The sequence below is a fragment of the Gracilinanus agilis genome, chromosome 6, assembly GCF_016433145.1.
Source record: "Gracilinanus agilis isolate LMUSP501 chromosome 6, AgileGrace, whole genome shotgun sequence".
Classification (NCBI taxonomy): Eukaryota; Metazoa; Chordata; class Mammalia; order Didelphimorphia; family Didelphidae; genus Gracilinanus; species Gracilinanus agilis.
The window spans coordinates 55,152,195-55,171,672 of record NC_058135.1 but is presented as its reverse complement, the minus strand read 5'-3'; the positions used below and the strand labels follow the sequence as shown (position 1 = coordinate 55,171,672).

General features: G+C 38.7%; 2 protein-coding genes across 2 annotated transcripts in view; one reads left to right on the top strand and one right to left on the bottom strand.

Moving 5' to 3' along the window:
• The window catches only part of AIMP1 (aminoacyl tRNA synthetase complex interacting multifunctional protein 1), a 58,817-nt gene extending 40,765 nt beyond the window's left edge, over nt 1–18,052 (bottom strand). The window contains exon 1 of the mRNA XM_044680531.1: nt 17,967–18,052. Within this exon, the coding sequence (XP_044536466.1) occupies nt 17,967–17,968 (2 nt within the window). The 5' untranslated portion in view covers nt 17,969–18,052. The remainder of the gene's footprint in view (nt 1–17,966) is intronic.
• Nucleotides 18,053–18,321: 269 nt separating this feature from the next.
• The window catches only part of TBCK (TBC1 domain containing kinase), a 262,360-nt gene continuing 261,203 nt past the window's right edge, over nt 18,322–19,478 (top strand). The window contains exon 1 of the mRNA XM_044681636.1: nt 18,322–18,580. The gene's annotated coding sequence lies outside the window, so the exon portion shown is untranslated. The remainder of the gene's footprint in view (nt 18,581–19,478) is intronic.

Here is a 19,478-nt window from a genome sequence, read left to right as displayed (position 1 = left end):
TTTTCTGGACTGTGATGAAATCATAGGCTTGCCTTGCAAATTACACTCTCCTTTCAAATTAAAATGCATAGAAGTACTTCATAAATTTACAAAACCCATGACCTCAAATGTCTAAAGAGAAATGCCCAAAAGCTAAATAACAAGCAAGAGAAACCCAACCTCAAAGGTACCACTGATTTGGTGGTATAAAAAAAATTCATAACTGAAAAATGGCTCTGGATGAACTTCATTTGAAAGAAGAGTAGGCTAAAGAAGAGTGAGAATAACTGAAGCAGAGGGCATAAGAAGAGTGGAAAGCATTTTAACAAAGATCAATGGAGGAACAACAGGAGCCATTTTATCATCCAGGGTACACTCCAGACTGCATACTGGAAAAAAAATGCTTTTTAGTACTGCATACTCACACTATGAATGAATAATATCAAATAAGCTATCTAAATGATTGACTCTGAATTTTTATTTGTCTAAGACTATGTGTGGAAGAAAAATTCAGTAGTTAACTAAAGAATATGGCAACTCAAACCCCTCCCCCAATCTCTATATTTTAGTTATACACATTTTTTTTAAAAAGCCTCAGCGGTTATATAGAAATGAATATGACATGTTTTTCAAGCAAGGCTCCTTAATTTCTTCATTTTGGCTAAGTAACAACAATCTATTAGGGAACTCTTTAAATATTTTAACTGCTACATTCTCACCAACAGTACCTCTGCTTAAACTTGGCTTGAAAAAAAGAGAAAGCTCATTAAAAGAAAAAGGGAAGGAACATCTTTTGCTAGCACTGTCATTTTTCTCTAACAATCAAGTTTTCTTGGCTATATAAAACTCCAAGGATCATAAAATACACTATCTGTTTGCCAGACTTTTTTTTCCTTATTCTCTCACAAGTTATGAAAAATAATAGCCAATTTTAATCTCTAATCCTAGACATCATTTGAAATGTGAATCAAAAAAAATTTTAGTTCATCTTAAATCATTTGAATGAACTGAAAATAATTTGATACTGATTTACAAAGCAATAGTAATAAGCTGTATCATTTATTTTCCTCAAAAAGAATTATTTAATTAATAACTGCATTCTATAATTATTTTGCTAATAATTAGACATTTTAGAAGATATTGAAAATATTCCAATTTGGCTTCCACTAAGCTTTTCTTAAACCTAAAAGAAAAAGTTAAATGTTCATAAAATTCAAAACAATCATTTCTAAGAATGAAAAGGAATATAGTTCAGAGTAACCCACAAAGCAGGCATTTCCATTAGTTCTAAGAATCTCCAATAATTTTTGTTATTTTTTTTTTATACAGCCAACAGAGAATTTCTTTGCAAATATACCTACTCCCACTGTTGTCTGCTTTAGAAACCAGCCAAGAAGCTACAATCTAAGCACTTCCAAATGCTATTAGCTTTAGGGGAAAAGCTGGTGGTTCTAAAATCAGAAAATGTATTTCAGTAGCAAGAAGGCCAGATACAGTTCAGTAAACAGAAAGTAGCATTATTAGTTCTGGCAATTTCCTTTGCCCTAACATTCTTTGGAAATACTAAGTCAAAAATAGAAGTTCATCAAATTTTGCAAAATACTGTTTCATCATAAGTACAAACCAATATTATAAAACAGAACGGATTTAATTTTTAATTTTAATTTTTCAGATGTTCTTTTGAACCTTTAAGTCACATAGGGCAGATTTCAGTTAAGAATAACAAACTTTTCTCTCCAGCCCTCAAAAAAGAAAGAGATAAAAAGGTTTTGGACACACAAAAAAACACCTCCTAGAAAAATGAAAATTAGTTTTCCATTTTGATTTTTGACGAAAAAAGACAACATGAAGAGATTCATCTCTCTCCTTTGGAGGTTTCTCTAACTGGCTCACCTAGAAAGGCTGCTTTGCAAAAATTATCATTGCTGGGGCGGGGAAAAAGGAACCATAACTGAATGAAAGTACTTTAAGTACTTAGCTTCCTAACTTAAAAATTGGGAACTTAAATCTCCTCTGGAAATAAAAGCTGTGAATAGAAAAGAACATACTACATATATTATTGATAGGTAGCCAGGTGGTAGAAAGCTGACCTGGGAATCAAGAAGATCTGAATTTTTAAACTGCATCATTCACTTAGGAGTAGTATGGTCCTCAGGCAAGTGCATCTCAGCCTTAGCTTCCTCAATCAAATTGGGAATAATAATAGCACTTACCTTATAGAACTGTTTTTTTAAAACAGTTTATTAATTCCTTAATGGTTGAATTCTGTCAAATTATGGGTTACCAGTGGCCTCCTAGACTTTAAGTAGTTTTAGTTGCCAAACGGTAACTATTTTTTGTTTTTTCTCCCAAAAGTTACATGATTCATGTTGTCTCCCTCCCTTCTTTCCTCTCCCCTCTTGGAATTGACAAGCAATACCACTGAGTTACACATGTATTATCAATCAAAACAAAATTCCATGTTATTCGTTTTTGCAAGAGAATAATCTTATAAAACAAAACTCCCAAATCATATATCCAAATAAGCAACTGATAAATTATGTTTTCATCTGCATTTCTATCCCAACAGTTCTTTCTCTGGAGATAGATAGCATTCTTTTTCACAAGTCTCTCAGAATTGTCCTGGATCATTGCATTGCTATTAGTAGCAAAATCTATCACATTTGGTCACCCCACAATTATTTCAGTTACTGTGTACAATGTTCTCCTGGTTCTGCTTGTCTCACTCTACATCATTTCATGAAGGTCATTCCAGCTCTTTCTGAAATCATCCTGTTCATCATTCCTTCATATACCACAATTCTACAGAATCTTTCTCAGGGTCAAATGAGATGAGTATTTGCAAAGGGCTCTGAAAACCTTAAAGCATTATATAATACTAGCTATTATATTTAATATTGTTTAAGGAAATAAAAATGAGATGGAGAAGAGACATAAAACTTACTTTGTAAAAAGAGGATGTAGCATGTTTATCTGAAAATTACATATTTCCATTATAAACACATTTAAATTATGCTTTAGTTTTTACAAAGCCCTTCACATACCATAATCTCATCTGGAACTCCCAACTGTCTTTGAGGAATAAAATACTATTCCATTTTACAAATGAGGAAAGTGAGGGATGGACTTAAAATTCTATTGAAAATTATAAAATTAATGAAATGAGTCCTGCTCTCTATATAAATTAACTGCCTCTCACAAGAAAGATCCCACTTCCCACCAATATTAAATGAGGACACACTGGAGCTGAATATGTGAGCTTCTCATTCAGCTCGGATATTTTGGGCAGCACCATGCCCATCATGCTACAGCCTGCCAGAAGGGCCATTTACTGTCTTCTGGGTAGTAGTAATGGCATGAACTGGTCATGAGGCCTTCTACAATGCCAAAGTTGTCATGAATGTCCTGCAGTTGGCAATGCAGGAGGCTTTACTGACAATCTTAAGAGAATTACTGTGCCTCTCATGGTTCACTCCCATCTTGAACACTGGGGCATCAGTAGAAAGGGCAGAAATAATGACCTGCTTGGCTCCCTGCTTTAAGTGAGCCCTAGCCTTTTCCATGATGGTAAAGATGCCAGTGGACTCTACAATATATTCAGCTCCACTATGTCCTCAGTAGCAAAATGAACATGCTCGTTTCCATTTGCACAAAGAAACAAAGTAAAATCTGTGTTTTGTACTTTGTGCATGTTCATAATCTCTGTTTCATTAATTTTGCCTAAAACATAACTTCATAAGATTATTTTGAAGACCAAATGAGGTCATGTAGATGAAAAATAGCTGTTCAGTCATTTTCAGTTCTGACTTTGTGACCCCATTTTGCTTTTTTTTTGGGGGGGGGGGGAGGGAAGCAAAGATATTGGAGTGGTTTCCCTTTTCTAGTTCATTTTACAGATGAGGAAATAGAGGCAAATAGGGTTAAAGTGACTTGCCCAAGGTCACACAGCTAGGAAGTGTCTGAGACTATAAGTGAATTCAAGAAGTCCTCTCTTCCCAAATCCAAACCTGGCACTTTTTCCACTGTGCCATGTAGCTGCCTAAATAAAAAGTCCTACTCTTAAAAGCATTACATATCAATTGTCAATAAACATTATTTAATTGTCTAATTAATAGGTACTGTATTAAGTGCTGGGCATACAGAAAGAGGCAAAAAAAAAATTCTTGTCCTTAAGAAGCTTACAATCTAATCAATGGGGGAGACAACAGGCAAACAAATTTATAAAAAGCAATCTGTACTTGTACGAAAATATTTATAGCTGCGCTTTTTGTAGTGGCAAAGAACTGGAAAAGGAGGACATGCCCTTCAATTGGGGAATGGCTGAACAAACTGTGATATATGCTGGTGATGGAATACTATTGTGCTAAAAGGAATAATAAACTGGAGGAGTTCCAGGTGAACTGGAAAGACCTCCAGGAACTGATGCAGAGCGAAAGGAGCAGAGCCAGAAGAACATTGTACACAGAGACTGATATACTGTGGTAAAATCGAATGTAATGGACTTCTGTACCAGCAGCAATGCAATGACCCAGGACAATTCTGAGGGATTTATGGTAAAGATGCTACCCACATTCAGAGGAAGGACTGCAGGAGAGGAAATAGAAGATAAACAATTGCTTGAATGCAGGGGCTGAGGCTGACATGATTGGGGATGTAGACTTGAAACGACCACACCAATGCAACTAACAATAATATGGAAATAGGCCCTGAACAAGGACACGTTACAACCAGTGGAAATGTGCATCGGCCATGGGTGGGGGGAGAGCGGGGGGTGAAGGGGAAAGTAGGGGCATGAAGCATGTAAACAGGTTAAAAATGAATATTAATAAATGTTTAAATTTTTAAAAAAAGTTAAAAAAAAAAAGAAATCTGTAAGCAGGATATATAGGAAATAACTAGGTTAAAGAGAATTTGAGGAACGCTTCTTGGAAAAGATGGGATTTTAGTTCTAGCTGAAAAGAATAGTTTGAGAGAATGCTGGAAGGATGGTCTGAAAATGGCAATGAAGTGACATGGAAGCCTAGTTCCTAGCAAGATAAGGCAACAACTTAGCTATCAAAGCCTATGGTGGATCCACAGGTAGAATCCGAGGTTCTGGTGGGAAGAGGACTAAGAGAATAATGACTAGAGGTGGGGTCAATACGGTGTGGAGAAAGGTAGCTGGGAATTTATAGGTGGAAGTTGATAAAAGCTACATGGATCAGTTTTGTACACCACTGACACTATTTATTCTATGAAGAGAGGTAGAGACAGGAAACAGGAGGTAGGAAGTAGGAAATTGTATCTAGTAATCCTTAATACTAAATCTTAAAGCCCAAATCCTATACTAAGATCTCTAAAACCCCTATATCTAAGAATCTTCTTGCCTGAATAATCAGGCCTAAACTAAAACTACCCTCTCTTAACTAATATTAATTTCACTATCTATATTAACTAATTGATGATTATTTATCAGTAACAGACACTTTATTGTAATTCTTCTTTTAACTGTCCATTGAAACTACCTGTCACACACAGACACAAATAGTTATACAGCTGCTTTCAAAGGACTGTGGAGAAAATGCCTCAGAGTTAGATCTTTCTCCCTAAAAGTACTGAGAGGAAAAACCCCCTTAGTAACTAGACTCCTCCTCAATTCTTATTTATGTCTCAAGCTCTCAAAGTAACTGTCATATCTTCTTTCTGAGAGGAACACCTAGAACCTCAGAACCCTGCATAGGAAGACAAAGAAGATGGAGTGTCATCTTAACTGAAAATTTTCTCTCTTTTATAGTTGGTCTCTTAAAATGACAGAGCACGAGAGCTATCTGCTATGCCTCTTAAAGAGACAGAAGAAGATTTTACAAAACTCCCAACTGACATGTTACTGTCTCCTAAAGAAACAGTGGGAGATTAAGAAATCCTTATTAACAATTTCATCTTTTGGGATTGCCTTTATCTCCTTTGCAGTTAAGCATTAACTCTAACCCTAAATTCATTCACCCCTAACTAACCCTGTTATTTGCTTCTAAAGCATAGTTTCTGTAGTATGATCTTTAATATTCAGATTACCTATCCATTTCCACTTCCTGTGGTATATGGTCTAAAATGTTGGGCTTGACCCAATTTTAATAATGTTTTCCAGTTTCCCAGCAATTCTTGTCAAGAGAAGAGTTTGATTCCAGATGATTATGATTCTGGATTTAAAGGGCACAACCGCCTTACTTTTATAGAAATTATGCTACACACAAAATTTTTGCCTTTTTTGAACTAGGCACACCTATTTCAATTGAGCAAAGAGCAAGGTCAGTGAACAAATAGCAAAACACAATCCATAAATCACCTCCACATGACTGGCAAAATAAGAAATGAGAAAACAACTACTTTACAACATTCCTTTTGCATTTTATTTTTGAGTTCTAAACCAGGAATGTTGATGGCTCATTATCAACAGCAGTCTGATATGTAATGCAGTGATAATCCTGTGGAAGGTTTGTAGGTAATGTAAGACCAAATAAAATTGCCTTCAAAGCTCATTTTAAAGGTTACTGGCAAAGCAAAATGGAAAAAAGGAAATTTTTGGTGAGGCATAAAACTCAAAATAGAAGAAACACATGGTATACAACAAATTTATACATGTTGAAAATTCCTTTGAAACCAGTCATATGACAAACAACAATAATTAAAATGTCTGAAATCAGGCAGAGCTAGAATTCCATAATTCAATTCTAGTTAGAATAATAAATATGAAATGGCTAGGGAGGAACCAGAGTTAGGAATGCCTGGACCCAAGCTGCATTTCTCCCATACACTAGCTGTGTGCCCCTTGGCAGTCATTTATTTACTTTCTTAGTGCTGCTTCAGGCAACTATTAGCTGCTGCTGAGATTAGTAAAGGAAGTTATCTTACTAAGAAATCCTGAAATTCTGGGGCTAGAACTCTGGAGACAAGCAAGTCAGCTCCATCAGAAATAGGAATGGTAGTCTTATTTCTGGTAAGGGATGCATTTAAGAAAGGTGGTCAGGAATGTAGACTAGAAGAGATCCATGTTTGTAGGTTTTCTACATTTTAAAATGACCATAAGCCAGGAGTAATCACTGGGAAAGGCAAGTATAACTTCATTAAAGAAATCAAGAGTAAAGTCATACACAAGCATTTTTTTATTAAGCATCTACTATGTGCCAGGCATTGCACTAAAGTGAGTGCAGTCTAATGAAGGAGACCACATGCAAACAATTATATACAAACATGATACAGATAGGGGAGACACTAACATCAAGGGGAATCTGGCAAGGCTTCTTGTACAAAGCAGTATTTTAGCTGAGATCTGAAGGAAGTCAGGGAAGCAGGGGGTTGAAAAGCTGAAGAGAAAGTATTTCAAGCAAAGGGGACAACCAGTGAGAAAGCAAGGAGGCCAGTGTCACTGGATCAGAGGGGAAGTAGTAAAGTAGTAAATTGTTGGACAGGAAAGGTAGAAAAAGGTCAGGTTATGAAGGGCTCTAAAAGCCAAACAAAGTTTTACATTTGATCTGGGGGATAATGAAAAGTCACTGGAATTTATTTAATGGAGAGGGAAAGGAGGGGTGCAGAGAGGAAGGTGAAGTGACCTGAACCCATAATCAACTGTTCTCCTTTAACCAGACTCTATTTTCCAACCCTTTTCTTTCACTGATAAGATTTTCTTCTAATCTTTATGCCCTTTGCTTCTAATCAAATTCCTTTGAGAGACAGAAAGTGTATATATAATGTTCCAAACCTTAGCCTCAGAGGTAGGAGACCTAGATTTAGGCTTCACTGTGACATTAATCTTTAGAATTTATCTAAAGGAAAATTAGAAAAATCTGTCTGAATTAGGCTTTAGGCCAATCACCAGCTGCTCAATGGAGGACGGATTGGAAGCTATGCATAAAGTAGGAAATCAGGGAAGAAGATTCTAACTAAAGTGGTGACTACTCAGAGATAGAAGTGGCATTACTTGGCATCCACATGACTGAATCTGGAAGGTGAGAGAAAGTGGTGAGTCTTAACTTCTCTGAATCTTAGATCCTGGCATCTACTTAAGACTGGCCTTCTCACCCCAGAGTTGTAAAGAGTTAATACCCACAAAAATATGAGAAAGTAAAATATCTTGGGGCAGCTGGGTAGCTCAGTGGAGTGAGAGTCAGGCCTAGAGACAGGAGGTCCTAGGTTCAAACCCGGCCTCAGCCACTTCCCAGCTGTGTGACCCTGGGCAAGTCACTTGACCCCCATTGCCCACCCTTACCAATCTTCCACCTATGAGACAATACACCAAAGTACAAGGGTTTAAAAAAAAAAAAAGAAAAAAAATATCTTATAGGGACACTTTCAAATGTCTTAATGTCTGGAATATAACCTAAATAATGTATTACATCTAATGATAGCCAAATATAGGGTCAGTCCTCTTCTGAAGTGTTATGAAGCTCAAAGACAAATGAAGGTCGAGTAAAGCACGGTGGAGATTGTGTGAAAACTTTACAGAACTGAAAATTTTAAAATGAATCATGAATAAAGACAAACACAGATTATAGGCAGCAAAGTGCTTTCTTCATAATACCTGTATAAAATAGTATAGAAACAGAAATAAAGGAATGAGAGATTTGCAAAGGGTTTGGGCATGCAAAGACTTTGTAAAACAGCTTGGCACAAGCATGGAACCATATGGGCCCCATTCTGGAAAGGGAGGAATGCTTAAAAAGGGACACATGGATTCCGAGGGGGTCCGCTGATCTCTGGTGCACTCAGGAGGGCAGAGGATTACTTCCTGTGGCCATTTTTTATCAGGCTACAGGAGGTAGCTGAGGTTTCCTGACACATCTTTGAGGTTCCTAATATCAAGAAACCTGTATTCCTGGGAGCTGTGATACCATTTCCCTTCCAGACTATCTTCTGTGTGTGAGCTGCAAAGACTCAAAATCTCTATCCTAAAACCAAGCCAGAACACCTTGGCTCAGGTCTTTGGCCTCTAGCCATCCTACCTGACAAAACTGTATACTGTTTCTGTTTAATACTGGACCAGCTAGTCAGGATTTAGGTAGCTAGAAATTATTTTAGGTAGAGAGCTAGCGCAGTTAGTGAAGCCCAACTCTGTTGGGACCAAAGAGACCTTTGCAGGTCAGGCTAAGGGGGAGGAGATAAGAATTTATTAAATCTAGGGATTCCATCTCCCTGGTCCACTTACCAGTCCTGTTTGAGAAATAAACCAATTTATTATTTATGCTATCGAGAGAGTAGTCATATCAGGTGGCCACCATCATCATACTGAAAGTGAGGCCTAACATCTGGCCTACAGCTTGTGGTCGACTACTATAGGGTTCAACACTGGCCCAAACCTCAAACCCAAACCTAGTGACTTCTATCAGGTCCCCATCTCACTTACTTCAATAGGTAGTACAAGTATTATTATCTCCATTTTCTGGGAAACAATGTTCTTAAGACTAGTTTATGTATTGTTCTTTTTCACCAACCACATGACACTGAAAAACAAGGGATGATATCTATTTTAGCATTAAATTAAACATTTCTTAGCCTATAAGTACTGCTTATTGGCTACCAACTTCTAACTTGTTTAGTATTGGCACTGAAAATCCTAAAGGTCAAATGAATTCAACAAACACGAAATGTGAACCATATTCAAGGCACTAGACAAAGACATATAAATGGGCAAGGAAGAAAACTGAGAAAGGCAACTCTGGAAGATGATTATTGTCTTTAAAGATCATGTAACCTGAAAGATCTCTGTTCCCCTCCCCTAATAAGTGGGGAAAAAAGAACAATAAACAAACTGCAAAAAACAACTTGAAAGGTAGACAGAAAGAGTCAATTTTCACAGGATACAGGGACCTGGAAGTAAAACGGCACAGAGGATTGTGGGCCTACCACCCTCCAAATACTGTGCCAGATTCCAAGCCTGGGCATAGGTCAATTAGGGATCCTGGGACCTTGCCTACACCAAAAACAGAGCACACCACATCGATACCCAACCCTTGAAGTGCCAGGCTCTGCACCAGCCCATAGCGAGGTCCTGAAGTCTCCAAGGCTTGGACCTTTCAAACTTGTGGTGAAGCCACTAGTCTCAGAGCAAAATAGCTCACAGTGCTCTAAGTCCTACAAGTCATCAGCAGACAAAACTCAGCAATTTTAAGAACACCCAGTCCACAGGCAAAAAAAAAAAAAAAAAAGAAAGAAAGAAAGAAAGAAAGAAAAAGAAAGGAAAAGGTTGGGAAAATGAGCAAACAGCAAAAGAAATACCTAACCACAGAAAATTTTTATGGAACAAAAAGCAAGACATTGATTCATCAGGGAATAGTGAGAGTAAAACAATCACTGCAAAACTAAAGAAAAATGGAAATTGGTCTCAGGCACAGGAAGAACTCAAAAAGAATTCAAAAATCAAAAAAGAGAAGTGGAAGAAAAATGGGAAAAAGAAATGAAAGCAATGCAAAAAGGAAAATAACAGCTTAAAAAAGTAAAATTGGTCAGGAGGAAAAAGAATCACAAAAATCCAATAAAGAAATGACTTCCATAAAAAAACAGAATTGACCTACTGGGGAAAAAGCTAAAAAAATCCAAGGAAGAAAAGAGTTCCATGAAAAGCAAAATGGACCAAATGGAAAAGGAGGATCAAAAGATCATGGAAGAAAATCAGAAATTAGAACTGGGCAAATAGAAGCTAATGATTTCATGGGACATCAAAGAACAATAAAATAAAATCAAGGAGGGCAGCACAGTGGATTGGGAGCCAGGTCTAGAAACAGGAGGTTCTAGATTCAAACCTGGCTTCAGATATTTCCTAGCTGTGTGACCCTAGAAGCAAGTCAATTAACCCCCTTGCCCTGCCCTTATCACTCTCCTACCTTATAACCAATACACAATATTGATTCTAAAGTGGAAGGTAAGGATTTTTAAAAATTTAAAAATAGAAGAAAATAAGAAATATCCCTTTGAAAAAACAAAAACAGATCTAGGAAGAACAATCTAAGAATTATTAGATGACCTGAAAGTCAAGATTTAAAAAAATTTTTAAAAGTCTAGACATCATATTACAAGATATTGTCAAAGAAAACTGCCCTGATAGAAAATTTAAAAATCCACAGGTTACCTCCTCCAAAATGACAACTCCCAGGAATGTTACAGCTAAGCTCAAGAATACCCAAGCTAAGGAGAAAATACTTCAAGCAGTCAGAAAGTAGCAATTTTCAAAGATCATGGAGCCCTAGTGAAGATTACATGAGATCTGGCAGCTTTTATAATGCAGGAGCAGAAGGCTTGGAATATGATATTCTGGAAGGCATGTAAGAATGAAATTTGGGAGATGCCATCTTTAAGTATATATATGTATTTTCTATGAACACGTGGAAATGATCAAACTACATTTCCCGTGGTCCAACGGGTTTCTGGTTCCGGTTCTTTGGGTGTGGGGACGCCTACGTCTCCACACAGAAAACAGTTTAAATCTCCTGGGTTAGGAGGGAGTGCCCTCTTGGCCAGCAGACTCAGGAAGAGACGGGAGGTAATAATGGCTGGGGCGGCAGTTTTGAATTCTTACAAGCTCGTGGTCTAATGACTTTATCTATCAGCATGGCTTTAATTAAAATACTAATTTTTATATTTATCTCAGTCATAATTATTTTTTATCCTTATAGGCAAGAGAACTAGGTTTACAACCAAGAATCACCTACCCATCAAAACTGACTATACTCTTTCAGGGGAAAATATGGTCATTCAACAAAATAGATTTTTCCTGAAGACCAGACCTAAACAGAAAATCTAATATCCAAATACAAAATTCAAGAGAAGCATAACAAGGTAAATAAAGGAAAAAATTTCAGTGACTTAGTAAAGGTCAAATGTTTATATTCCTACATAGAAAGATAATATTTCTAACTTAAAAATTTTATCATTATCATAGTAGTTAGAAGAAGTAAACGGAGTATGGTAGTAAGCTATTTAGGATGATATATTTAAAAAATCAGAGTAAAAAAGAGGATTGCACTGAAATGGGAAGAGAGAAGTAAAATGAGGTAAATTATATCACATAAATAAGTGGATGGGGGTATTACAATGGAGAAGAATGAGGGTGTGATGGGTAATTCTTAAACTTTACTCTCATTGGAATTGGCTCAGAGAGGGAATAACAGCCAGATTCTTTGAGATACAAAATCCTATAATACCCTTTAGAGAAGTGAAAGGGGGTGGTGGAAAGGGAAGTAATATAAGGGAAAGGGAATAGGGGGAGTGATTAAAAGTGAAATACTTGTGTGGAAAGACAGAGTAAAAGACGAAAGTACAGGATTAAAAGGGGAAATCAAGATGGAGGGGAATCACAACTGTGAATGTAAATGGGATGAACTCAGCTATAAAACTGAAGCAGAAAATAGTGGATTAAAAACCAGAATTATTTTACTTTTTATATAACTAGCATCCACACATTCCCTGGTTCATCTGTTGACTGATATTATTTATTCTCAGAGACTCTGCCAATGTGAGCAGGGAAGGCAAAGAATAGGATACAGTTTTTTCTTGTTCAGATATTTCAGTTGTGTCTGATTCTTCATGATCCCTTTTAGAGTTTTCTTGGCAGATGCTGGGGTAGTTTACAATTTTACCTTCTTCAGATCATTTTACAGATAAGGAAATGGAGACTCTTCTCACAGGCAGTGTGTCTAGGCTGGATTTGAATTTGGTTTTCCTGACTCCAGGCCCAATGTTCTATCCATTGTGCTATTTAGCATATGGTATAAAGGCAAATGAATGTATAGAGACCAACCTTGGTTGCATTTATCCTGAAAGTAGTTTTTTTGTACATAGTAGACTATTTGATTTTGTGCTCTTAAGGTAAGGACTATCTTCTGCCTTATTCATAGCCATAGAACTTAACAAGTGCTTATTGGATGATCACTACAGCTCTGACTTCAACACCTTTTGTTCTGCTATTACAATAGCCTAACTGATGTCCCTTGCCTCTAGTGCAGTGATGGGGAACCTTTTAGAGATGGAGTGCTGAGCCCTGTTCCACCTCAACCCCCCAGAGTGCCATGCCCCCCCCCCACATGCTGGGCACTCTCCCCCTCCTTACTCCACAAAGGGGAGGAATAAATCGCTCCCATTGGGCTGCTGGATGGAGGGAAGGGGAGTGAAGTGAGGAATGTCCTGAGTGAGAATAGAGAGGGGGAGAGGAGTGGCCGGAGCTCTGTTGCCTGTGAGCCACCCACCTCAACCCCTTTGTGCTCCCAATGGGCTGCTGGGAAGAGGGGTGAAGAATGTGAAAAATGTCATCAGGCATGGTGGAGAGGGGGAGGGGAGCAGCTCCAACTGAGTTCCTCTGCCTTTCTAGTAAGGAATTCTGGGGCTGAGGAGGGAGGGTGGCTGAGTGCCCAGAGCTTTCTGTATGGCATCTTTGGCACCCATAGGTTCGCCATCACTGAGCTAGTCTCTCTTCTCTTGAATTCATCATCCATGAAACTGTCAAAATGAAATTCCTAAGGTACACTTCTGACCATGTAATTCTCCTGTTCAAGAAGCTTCAGGGGCTCCCAACTGTCTCCAGATAAAACCTCAGTTAGTCCTTCACAATGCAGCTCCAACACATTTATAGCCTAATTTATATTACTTCCTCTTCATTCATTCTGTTCCAGAGAAAGCACTTAACATAGACACTTTTTCACTTATTCAAACTGGTTTATTGGCTGTTACTCAAGTGACAACCTGATGCCATCTCCTATCTCATGGAAGTCTTTTGCCCAAGTGGCTCTTGTGGCTTGGGATCTTCAGTTAGTTAGTTACCTTTCCTTACCTCTCCAATTTTAGTAGAAATAGTACATAACCAGGGTCAACAATTACACAAGTCCATTATTAGAATATAAGAAATGTTTACTCATTTTAATTGTGTGAAACCCCCTCCCTACTTTTATGCTTATAATAATATTAGCCTTTATGAATATTTTTATAATACAATCATTAGTTTTTGAGTTAATGTTCAAATAATATAGTTTGATAAGAAAACATATAGCTTAGGGTGGTATTAAATCTTTCTGACAGGCACTTTGACCTTAAGCCTGTAACCCAAAAGTTTCTACCAAGCCTACCACACCCTGCTGCATGTAAGCTCAAGACAGTAAGGAAGTGGAAGGCTGCTCTTGGGTGCAAATATCAGTCATCCAAGTGCTGACTCCTAGAATTTCATAATTGTCAGCAGAAAACAATCAGACCCCAACCCCTTATTGCAGAAACCTTGGAAAGGTGAACGATAACATCACCCATAGTGATTATTTTTGTATTTTCCAATTTATTCAACAGTTGTATCATTGGTTAGGACCTGCCTATGTGAAAGATTTATATATCCATTTTATTTTAATTTTGACTGTTATTACTTTGTCACTATGTCATAAGATCTCTTTGCATAAAAAAGGCTCCGTGTCTTTGGTCTTGGCACTGACCAGAGTTAGGCTTTATTGGGAGACTAGCTACCTCTCAATAAACCTAATTATAGGTTTATTGTCTTGATGTGATAATTTTTCACCACATGATACACTGTCATTCATGCATATCCCAACAGGTCATTAGATACTCTGATAATTCTTTTTCCTTCACCCACCACACAGGGTAGGGGCTGTGACTTAGCACAAATAGGTGGTTAAAAAAACAACTGGTGAATTTGCTTCATTTTGTAATTGCTGTTGGTTAGCACAATTCCTAGTGCATAGTAGATGTTTAATAAATGTTTATTGAATGGCTGATTGATTAAATTCAGCATTGCATAGCAGTTAGAGCTGGCTTTGGAGAGGAAGACATGTTCATTTAACCTCTCAGTGCCCCAGGTACTAACATATTAAGTTACAGCCTACTGATCTTCATTAGTGGAAAGAGTTTCTAGACTGAGTTTCCCATAACAATATCATAGGTCCAGAACAAATTTTTTCAACTTTAATATTCTCCCTCTCTTTCCGAAGCACAGTCTATAAAATAAATTAAATAATTTACATTCATATAGTATAAGCAGGGACTGTTACATTCTTTCTACTTGAATCCCAGAACCTAGCACTGAATCTAGCATATACTAGGCACTTAATAAATATTTGTTAATTAATAGTGCTTATATTCATTTCTAAGTGACTTTGTAACATAAATGTGTCCCTATTGTGTAAATAGAATTAGCCAGATCCCATTAATAGTCAAAAATCTACTCAACCCAGGCATGCTAATGATGTCACTCCCACCTCCCTTAGTGGGGAGGGGAGACGAGTTACCCACACGTGACAATAAGTAACAAATCAAGAATAAGGGACTGCCCTTTGGGCAGTCCAAATCAATGTAGAAACTGCCATTTGTCCATTTGAATTAGAGGTGGACCACAGGAAGTGATGAAAGACACAATCTCTTTAAGTAAGTGAGTGAACTTCCTGTGGGGGCAGTTGCCCTCTGGAACTGGAGGAAGAAGCATCTCCTGAGACCACAGACAGCTTACACTCTGTATTGTCATGTGGGTAAGTTAGGCTGGCTTCCTTGGCCTAGCTGGGCCAATTCTAAACTCTGCCTATCTGGCTGTTGGGCCTTGTGGCTTACAGCTTCATTTATTTAGCCTTCTAACCTCCCTTTTTCTCTTTATTCCTACCCTTACCTACCTGATTGTAAATAAACTCCTCAACCAGATGCTGACTTGGGTCTGATTTAATTACGGAATCAACCTGAATTGTTGATTCCTGGCGGCCACACAATTTTAATATATAGCTATAATAACTAAATTTTAATTCTTACACTATTACAATATGTTTACTACAGAAAAAGACAGTAACCCAACTTCCCCCAGGCTCAATATGCGATTACACTATCACTTGAAAGTAGCCTTTTATTTATCTAATTCTGTTGGCAGTTTGTCTAGAAGACTAGGGTTCAACATTTCTCTGATATTCTCTGGGCAAGTCACTTAACCTCTGGGTAACTTTTTAAGACTTCTACTTGCTCTTATAATATTCTAAGACTTTAAGTTGCAAAGAAAATGCAGACCCTTTGTTCTCTTGGAAGTTCCCCATAGAATGAAATCATACAGGCTCTATTCTAATTTTACCAGAGCAGAACTGTATATTAGGTACCATATTTTTGGACACTAAATTTTATTTTGTACTTATTCCCCCTCTTCAATCTTTTCAATATCCTCACCTGCAAACTCTTTTCTTTCCATTCACTCCTCAAGGTTTGTTGCTCTAAACCAGTGGTTCGCAAACTTTTTTGGCCTACCATCCCCTTTCCAGAAAAAAATATTACTTAGCCCCTGGAAATTAATTTTTTTTAAATTTTAATAGCAATTAATAGGAAAGATAAATGCTCCCCTGGATTGCTGCAGCGCCCACTTTGGGAATCACTGTTCTAAACTACTGAATTATACAACAAGCCATTACTGTGCAAGATATCGCCTTAGCATTATTTTCCCTGAACACTACGAGGGTTGAGAATTTTTGATTTAAAAAACTTTGTTTTAGGTTTCCAAAAAAGCTAACAGAAAAAGTCATAGGGACATAAGTATTAATATGATTTAAGTAACATAGCAGGACAGGCAGGACAGGAAGCATCACTGGGAAGCTTCAAAGGCAATAAAAAAGATTAGTGCTACAAGTAGCAAAGTCAGTATTATTTGTGTCATGAAACCACAAACTCCTACATTTTGAAATGCCATTCTCAGAAGAGGCTGAAATTCAGAAAGGGAGGAATTACTTTTCCAAATACAAAACTAAATCTCTTATATTTCCTTCACTCTGCAACTTTAAACATAGATCAGCATAAAAAGCAATAATCTTGTAATACTTTGAACAAGAAAGCAAAGGCAAGGAAAATTACTGCATCACAGCCATTTTCCTATCACAACAAAGGGAAATTCGGGTAAATCTAGAAGAGCTACTTCTTGCCTGAAAGTCAACAAGCATTAAAGCATTGTGCTAAATATGCCAGAGATACAAAGAATGCCACACATAATTTTTTTACCCTCCTGCTTCTAAACAAACTTCTTATACATTTCAATAAAAATTTACAACTTCAGAAACCTTCAGAAATGGTGCAAAGAGGAGCAGTTAGGTAGCACAGTGGATAGGGTGTCAGGCCTGGAATTTGGAAGGCACTGAGCTCAAATCTAACCTCAGATACTTCCTTCTTGTGTGAACCCTTACCACTTTTTATTCCTGGAATCGATATGTGTCCATTCCAAGTCAGAAGGTAAGAGTTTTGTTTTTGTTTTTAAAGAAATGATGAAAAGGTCTATTTCAGAGAAACTTGGTAAGGTTCCTTCTGAACTGATGTAGAGTGAGCAAAACCAGAACAATGTATACAGAAAGAACTACGTCCCTAAGAACAACTTTGAAAGACTCAAGAACTAGTACCAATGCAATGACCTAGCGGGATGACCTGATGAAACTTGCTCCTCTTATATCCAGAAAAGAGAGGGGGACTCAATTCATAGAATAAGCCATAATCTTAGGACATGGTCAATACAGGAATTAGTTTTCCTTGAATAAGTGTATTTGGTACAAAGATTTTGTTTCTTCTTTTTCTTTCTTTCTCAAAGGATAGGGTAAGGAAAGCGAGAAAAAAAATGTTTGTAAACTGAAAACAATATAAGGGACAAATAAGTTTATTAAGGGCCTAGGAGAAGCTCGGCACACTGCAGGGGGTCGCTGAGGCCACAAAGCTCAAGGCTTGAAGGAAGAAGTGAGGGCATCCCTCTGTTCTTTAAGTGACTCCCTCCTCCGCCCCCATTTTGTGGCCAACACCCCGAGTAAGAGATGAACCCGGCAGCCATGGACGCGTACAGCGGCCAGAGTGCTGACTCCTAAATTTCTTCGGGCCCCAAGACCATAGGCACTGCCGGCTAGTCCCCAGCCTCCAGCACACGCGGGGTCCCCAGGAAGCCCTGCGTCACGCCCGCTTCTTCCTTTCCGCCCCGGAGGGAAGCATGCAGCTTCCCTTAGTATCCCTGGCAAATTTTTCGAGGTTCTACTCACATGAACTAGGAGAGGCCAAGCCGCCCCGGCCAACACCGTCGCCTCAGCAGCCGGCAGAGGAATCGAAAGAGGGAGAAAACGACGCGACGGGCGTAGAGAAAGGACCCTTAGCGAGGGCTGTCTAAGCCAACCGCTTATGGGACCCTTTATAATTTAGAACCGACGCCCCTTTTGTCTTTTCTCTGTCTCTGGGCATGTCTCCAGTCCTAGCTCAGCGAACACCTACAGCTCCGCAGAACCATCCCCTCACCCACCACAACTACCTTTCGCTTCACACTTTGGCTCAGGCTAAGAGATAGACAGCATTAAGTGAGGTCTTTCAGTGAGAGTGAGTCGCGCGGTCGGTGACGTCAGAGGAAAGAGAATGTTGCGGAGACCTGCTTGACTGAACTGTCAAGAGGGAGGGAAAGTGGGCACGCGTTCGCGCTCCCGGCCGGGATCGGAATCTGGCACGTGGGTCCGCGCTGGGGGTGAGGTGGGCAGACTCGCACCGCATTTGGACTTGAAGCCCAGAGGCCCGCGCCCCCGGTAGTGGCCGTGGAGCCCGAGGCAGCGACCGATCCAGAGCAGCTGCGACCCCCGCAGTCTGCCTACTGTCCTTGACCCTGTGGCAGGTATTCTGAGATCTTCCTTTTCTTTGTGCTTGTCCCTGTGTCACCCGGGCAGAAGTGATCAAGAGTCAAGGGCAGCCCTCCTCACCAACCTTAAAGGATGAGATCAACTCCCTCTACCCCACTCCTGTTCTGAACCATTGCTAGTCGCCCAGCTGGAACAGAAACCACTTAGTCCAGCCCCTCTCATTTTACAGGTGAGGTAACTGAGGCCCAGAGAGATGAAATAATTTGCTCGTGCAGAATTGGAGCCCAGGGCCAACACTTACAAAGCCCTTTCCACTGTATCATTGCCCCCAATCACGAGGCAAGTAAAGCACATTTTAACCTGATCTGTCTGCAAGACTACCAACCTCACTGAAACAGAATGACTCCTGGCACCCCTTAAATGAGCCCTCTGTCAGCCTTTGTATCTCATCTGTCACAAACTGAGGATTTGAAGAATGACTTTCTTTTGGCCCAGACTTAGTACAAGGGTGCATTCGGCTCTTCTCTTTTGTTTGGCAGGAGTTTACCATGCTGAAGCCATATTTATGCAGAAAATGTAGGAATCCTGTTTTCCATGAAATCATCCCAGTGGGGGGAGGGGGAGGTAACTTAGCAGGATTTAGTGGTGGTTTCATCCTACTCCTTGGAAGGCATATGTCCTGGAGACAGATTTTTAGAAAAAGATCAAGTAAAATGAATGAAATGCAAGTTTTAAAGCTTGTTTTAATTGGAGAAAGCTAAATCAACAAACATTTAATAAGAATCTTTTATGTTCCCAGTACTTGATTGGAGGAAGACATTCCCTGCCCTCAAGGAACTTGCATTCCACTATGTTACAACACTGAACAGTTGATACTGGGTACAAATGAAGACAGTGTACCTTTATTGGGTTTGGGGGGGGGGGGAGAGAATC